The following is a 6,321-nucleotide window of genomic DNA, read 5'->3' as shown; positions in this document are numbered from 1 at the left end:
ATGATATAAAAGTATAAGTTGTCAAAAAGAAAATAATAATAACCGTAATAATAAATTAGAGATGGGGGATCAGTTAAACTTCAGAATCAGAATGTAACTTGAATGAAATAAATAGAATTTGAAATATGAATGAAAAGAAAATAATAAAATCAAAATCATAATAAAAATAAATTCTAAATTATTAAATTTTCTATTTAAATTAAATTAAATAATAAATTCTAAATATACTAAATCTAAATAATAACTAAATAAAATAACAATTTAAATAATATTTAAATCAAATAGTAATAATATATATAATAATATTATAAGAATAGTATAATAATAGATAGAATATAATATACAAATATAGATTTCTAAATTGAAATATATTAATATAAATATTATTAATTACTTAATATTAATAACAAATAACAATAATTAATAATTAATAATAACTTATAATTTGATTAATTAATATGTATTTGAATTATTATATAATTTCGATTCTTAATTGGTTTAGAAGTACCTTAAGTACCCTTAACTGAAGAAATTATTTATCCTATCTCTCATCTGAATATAATCTTATTCAGATTAAAAATAATCTTAAAATAAAACCTCACTAACAATAATAATTTCATCTTTCAAGAAAAACATTCAAAATTCGTATACAAATGTCCACTACCCCGTCCTAATTAAATTGGTTGCATATAATTTCATACAACACACTGATCAACGATGGAATCTTTCCTTCCTTGACCTTCTTTTCTCTGATATGTTACTGTCCCCAACGCCCTCATTATTTTAACAAGGCGGCTATCGTTTACCAGATTTTTAGCCAACAGAAAATCCTCAGGAACAAGCTTCTGATCGACGATGTTGAAGATGGGTCTTCTTTCTCTCTTTTTTCACTTTCTTTTCCTCTCCATTTCCAGTAAGAGCTCTCTCTAAACGCCCAAAATGGAACACTCATTTTTACATTTTTTTTGTGGGGGACTCTAATGTATCTTCCTTCATCTGGTTTTTTGGTTGTTTTGATCTTTGGTTTTCAGGCGGTGAGATCTCAAGCCAAGTGGGAATAAACTACGGTCAGCTTGGGGACAATCTACCATCTCCGGAAAAGTCAGTTAAGCTAATCCAATCCATTGGAGCTAAACGCGTCAAAATCTACGATGCAAATCCCGACATCCTTAATGCTCTCAGAGGCACAGATCTTCAAGTCTCGATCATGGTCCCAAACCAACACTTAACCAACATCTCCACAAACCAAAAACTAGCTGATTCTTGGATTCAATCCAACGTTCTCCCTTTTTATCCCAAAGTCAAAATCCGATACCTCCTCGTCGGCAACGAAGTCATCAGCAGTTCCCCCAAAGAAATTTGGTACAGCATTGTACCAGCCATGCGTAAAATAAAAAATGCCTTAAACACCCACAGGCTCAACAAAATCAAAGTCGGCACCTCAATGGCAATGGGTGTCCTGGAATCATCATTTCCACCATCCAACGGCACGTTCCGGTCTGACATAGCCTATCCGATAGTTAAACCAATGTTGCAGTTTTTAAGCCGGACCAAGTCTTTCTATTTCCTCGATGTTTACCCTTATTTCCCTTGGTCCACCGACTCCAATAACATTAACCTCGATTACGCGCTTTTCGAATCCCGAACGATAAAATACACCGACCCGGTTTCCAATCTAACCTACAGTAATTTGTTTGACCAGATGGTTGACTCCGTTATTTTCGCAATGGAAAAACTCGGGTATCCGGATGTTCGGATCTGGATAGCGGAAACAGGTTGGCCCAATGCCGGCGATATCGATCAAATAGGAGCCAACATTTACAATGCCGCTACTTACAACAGAAATGTTATCAAGAAACTAACTGCCAAGCCTCCAGTTGGAACTCCGGCCCGACCGGGACGGGTTCTACCGTCTTTCATATTCGCTCTTTATAATGAGAACCAGAAGCCAGGTCCGGGAACAGAGCGGCATTTCGGGTTATTATATCCAAATGGGTCCAACGTGTATGCGATCGATTTGAGTGGGAAGACACCGGATTCGGCGTACGAGCCGTTGCCGAAGCCAACAAACAACGAGCCGTATAAGGGGAAGATTTGGTGCGTGGCGGCGAGAGGAGTCAATGCGAGCGAGTTGGGTTCAGCATTATCGTACGCATGTTCGCAAGGAAATAAGACTTGTGACCCGATTCAACCCGGAAAAGAATGCTTCAAACCCGATTCGTTGGTTTGGCATGCTAGCTACGCCTTTAGCTCTTATTGGTCGCAGTTCAAGAAGACCGGTGCGACCTGTTATTTTAACGGTTTGGCTACTCCAACGGCCAAAGATCCAAGTAAGTTTTTAAGTTCTTCATTTAACAAATAAAATATCTTCTACACACTAAATTATCGTCTAAAATGTTGTTAAGAGTACCCTTTAATCTTCGCACTATATAATAGGCCTATTAAATTAGCCCTTTTCAAACAAACCTTTCTTTTTTCGGTTTTAATGGTGTATTTACATATTTTTCAGGTTTTGGGCGCTGTAAGTTTCCAAGTGTGACCCTTTAAAAGTTTTCTAGTAAGTCATCAGGGGAGTGATTTGGGTCCCCCTTTCATTCATTTTTATGTAGGGGGTAACTTTTTGGCTGGCTGTCGGCACACAAACATACCTCTCATCTAGTTCAATCTTCATCAAGTAAAATGGGCACCCAAATCACTTTGTATTGCGCTGTAGTTTTATTTATTATATCAATCACTCATTTGTTTGGTCAGTGACAATAGAGTACTTTATTGAAATTTAATTGTTTGCTCTGCCCTCTATTAATCTGATTGATAAATTTTCATTTCAACGGAGGATAATTGTCCTTTTTGTTGCCTTGTTTCCCTTGCTGATTGTGGCTCAACAAAACCCATCCCCTGGCTTTTTCTTTTTAATGATAGAAAATTTGAAACAGGATAAGAAATGAGAAAAAAAAGGCTAAATTTTTTACACGAGTTTTCAAATTTTGGAACCAATTTTCATAACTCGTTGCTTCGGCTAAAGATTAAAAAACCCACAAAGCATATATGATATAAAAGTGGCCAAAAAGCAGCTTTTACTATTTGAAAATGACAAGTCCATTTGGGAGGAATCTTGCCTGGGTTGGGTGGTGTTGTTTCACCTAAAAACTTAGAAAAGTGACATGACGTGCACATGGATGCAATGTGGTCTGTTGTCAGCGTATGCAACAAGTTGTACCAAAATACTAAGTATTCTTCCTTTTTTAAGACCTTTCTTTTTTTATCGGCACCTTCGTTTTGGTCCCGAGAGTGAGCTCTGATGTTTAAATTAAATGACACCAAGCAAAGTTTCATGGCCCGACAGACTTCCGGTTGTGTCAAAAGATTCATCGATCCCATTATAGTAGTTCTTTTGGGAAAAAATCTGTATAAAATTGGATGACTTATGTCGGGTTAAATAATAATTTAACAAAAAATCAGATCAAACTCAAATATTTTTATACATATTTTGAATCGAGTCAAATGCTAAATAAAAATAAGGGTTAACTCATTTTTTAACCATTCTAATTTTTTTTCTCAAACAATTTTCTAGAACCTATATTTTATTTAATTTCTGTTAAATATAGAACTGATAAGAAATGCAATGGTAGACAAAACCCTAGTGTCAAAAGGTTAAAACTTTAGTCTCGCAATTTATGCGATATTAGGCTATTTTATTCACTTCAAATGTGCCTAAGTTAGCTTAACTCTTCTCGCAAAGTGAGAATTATTGATAGAAATTCTCTTAATGCACAAAAAATAAAGCGGAAGCAAGTCAAAGACAAAAGAAAGATCAAAAGAACAGAATAGTCATAGAAAAGTAACACCCAAAAGGTTTTTGAGTAAATGTTCTTAATTAGTATTCACTATTAAAGAATGTAATACAATGGTTGATTACAACTGAGGGGGAGACCTTTTATTTATAGTTTAGTTCCCTCAAATCCAACGGTACAACTAGTTTTACATTGACGGATGAGATCAAAACATATCTACAATTAAGGGATTTACATAATCCCCAAGAATACAAAATCAAATCTTATCATATTGCAAATATAACAAGATTACTTTCCCTATTTACCAAGATAGCCCTAATTTACCAAAAGTGCTTCGTTAGGCCAACAAGGTTTCAAGTAGATGAGTTTTTTCACTTATTCCTTGTATCGAGTCAGTTCAAATGAGTCAAATGAGCCCTATTTAATAGATTGATCTCAATGGGATGTCCTTTGTACAATGATCACGAGCTTTGAACCGTAGCCCATGACATTCTCCCTCACCTATTCTCACAACACCCTCGTTGCATCCTTGAAATGACATTGATTTGACTTGCCTTTGAACTTTCTTAACGCCTTGGCCACTTCCCGACTAGTCTCTCTATTGGGTAGTCCCACACATCGAAACCTTTGTCTCGACTTTCGTCGTCGCCTATATTGAATTGTTTCATGTTGGATCTAGTGTCCTAAGTGTAGTATTTTCGTCAATATACACTTTTAATTTTTACAAATAGATTAGTTAATAAAATTATTCATAAATTGCATTAATACATTGTATAATGTCCTCATATGATTTTTGAACGCAAAGCAAAATGGAAGAAAATGTTTCTCATTGGTTGTTTAATGTTTAATCGATACTAAATAATATTACGTGGTCAAATCGTAATATGAAAAGACAACTTATATTAGTAGACAAACCTAAACATGTCCTTAGTTTAATCAGAAATGAGCAACTGGAATGGCGAAAATGCGCAAGTGTACAGAATCGTAACAAGTAGTAAAGTGACGAGCATTGTCGAGTTATTGTATCAACAGAGACTGTGTGAGTGAATATTTATGAAATGTAAAATTTAACAATTTGGTGGAGGAAAAATATGTTGATTTGAAGACGTGTTATAAAAACTAAAAATTAACTAAGTGATTAACTAAGAAAATAAAAAGTTAAAATTCCAATGCATGATTTCAAAATCTGAATTTAATTAGTGTGACATAAATATGTTAGAACAATTTTATTATTTAACTTAGAATAATTAAAGTTGTGTTCATGTTGTTATGAATAATTTCACGGCAACTCAATAAATCACTAACTAGTGCACATACTTACCTATTAGAACCTATTAATCTCTTGACCATATCTCTATGTCAATTCAACCGATTAATCAAATTTTAATAAACAAATAAAAGATTATGTGAGGTAACAATATATCTCTATATTGAAACAATTTAATCACAATAATCTTGCAAGTTATGCAAGGCTAATGTATTGTTTAATACCATCACTAATTTAACCCTCCATTACCTTAGAAGATTAAACATGCACCAATTAAATATTGTATCAATTAATTACAATTTCAATCCTTTTAAATAATTAATTCAATAGTTACCTTACAATTAAAATGAAAGGATAACACAAGTATGATTTTATTTAATTGAACAATTTATTGAGACCTAATAACAACATAAACACATTTTTAATAATCTAAGCGGACAAAATGCAATTAATCAAACACGAAAGGAATTTAAGTCATTTTAATTAATTGAAGAGCAACAACACACATATTCATGTTCATGATCAAAACAAAACTAAAAACAAAGATTAAGAGAAGGCAACTAGAAAAACAAATCTTGGTGGTTTTTTGAAGCCAGACTAGTGAGCTCCTCTTTTCTCTACTTGTTCTGCTAACCCAAGGCCTTTAAGAACACTGGATTGTTGCTACTCCAAGAGGCATGCAAGCTCTTTTTGTAACATCCCGAATTAGGGCCTAGTCGGAATAGTGGTTTCGAGACCACAAATCCTAAATAGAAATAATTCTTTTATGATTATCATGAGGTTTATGATATGATTTCATGCTTGTGTGAAAGTTTCATGAAGGAATTCTATGCATAAAATGTCCAATTGAATTCTAGGGACCCAATTGAATAAGATGCAAAACTTACATTCTAGAAGCTTTAAGCATGAAATTGCTTTAGATTATGAATTAGAGGGCCTTAATTAGAAATTTTACCAATTTCTATAATTTTGGACAAAAATGGACATGCATAGGAAAAACTTGAAAGAAAGACCCTAAGGGCATTTTTGTCATTTGTAAATAAAAGAATAAAAAGGGAAAGTAAGTCAAAATTGGTGTCCATCTTCTTCTCTCATTGCCACAAATTTTCAAGACACCATAGCTAGGGTTTTTTCTACATTTCAAGCTTGATTGTAAGTCAATCCTAGCCCCATTTTTAATGTTCTTTGTATTTTTGAGCTGTTTGAAGCATGATCTATCCATTTCTAGCTATATTTTGAGCCAGGGTTCATGTATGAAATTTG

The 6,321-nt window shown here is 33.6% G+C and overlaps 1 protein-coding gene across 1 annotated transcript; it reads left to right on the top strand.

Annotated features, from left to right (window-relative positions):
• Positions 1–543: 543 nt before the first annotated feature.
• Positions 544–2,828, top strand: LOC108468111 (probable glucan endo-1,3-beta-glucosidase A6). Its single transcript, XM_017768970.2, has 3 exons — positions 544–913; positions 1,032–2,330; positions 2,510–2,828. Exons 1-3 carry the CDS (start codon positions 856–858, stop codon positions 2,545–2,547), a joined length of 1,395 nt encoding a protein of 464 aa, XP_017624459.1. The 5' UTR covers positions 544–855; the 3' UTR covers positions 2,548–2,828.
• The last annotated feature ends 3,493 nt before the right edge of the window (positions 2,829–6,321 follow it).

This window comes from Gossypium arboreum, chromosome 7, assembly GCF_025698485.1.
Source record: "Gossypium arboreum isolate Shixiya-1 chromosome 7, ASM2569848v2, whole genome shotgun sequence".
Taxonomy (NCBI): domain Eukaryota; kingdom Viridiplantae; phylum Streptophyta; class Magnoliopsida; order Malvales; family Malvaceae; genus Gossypium; species Gossypium arboreum.
The sequence above is the reverse complement of the archived record's forward strand: the minus strand, read 5'-3'. Positions and strand labels throughout refer to the sequence as shown.

Coding starts and splice junctions, on each gene's coding strand:
- LOC108468111 (XM_017768970.2), top strand. CDS start 856: ATGTTGAAGATGGGTCTTCTTTCTCTCTTTTTTCACTTTCTTTTCCTC. Junction 914..1,031: donor TCTTTTCCTCTCCATTTCCA/GTAAGAGCTCTC, acceptor TTTGGTTTTCAG/GCGGTGAGATCTCAAGCCAA. Junction 2,331..2,509: donor TCCAACGGCCAAAGATCCAA/GTAAGTTTTTAA, acceptor CATATTTTTCAG/GTTTTGGGCGCTGTAAGTTT.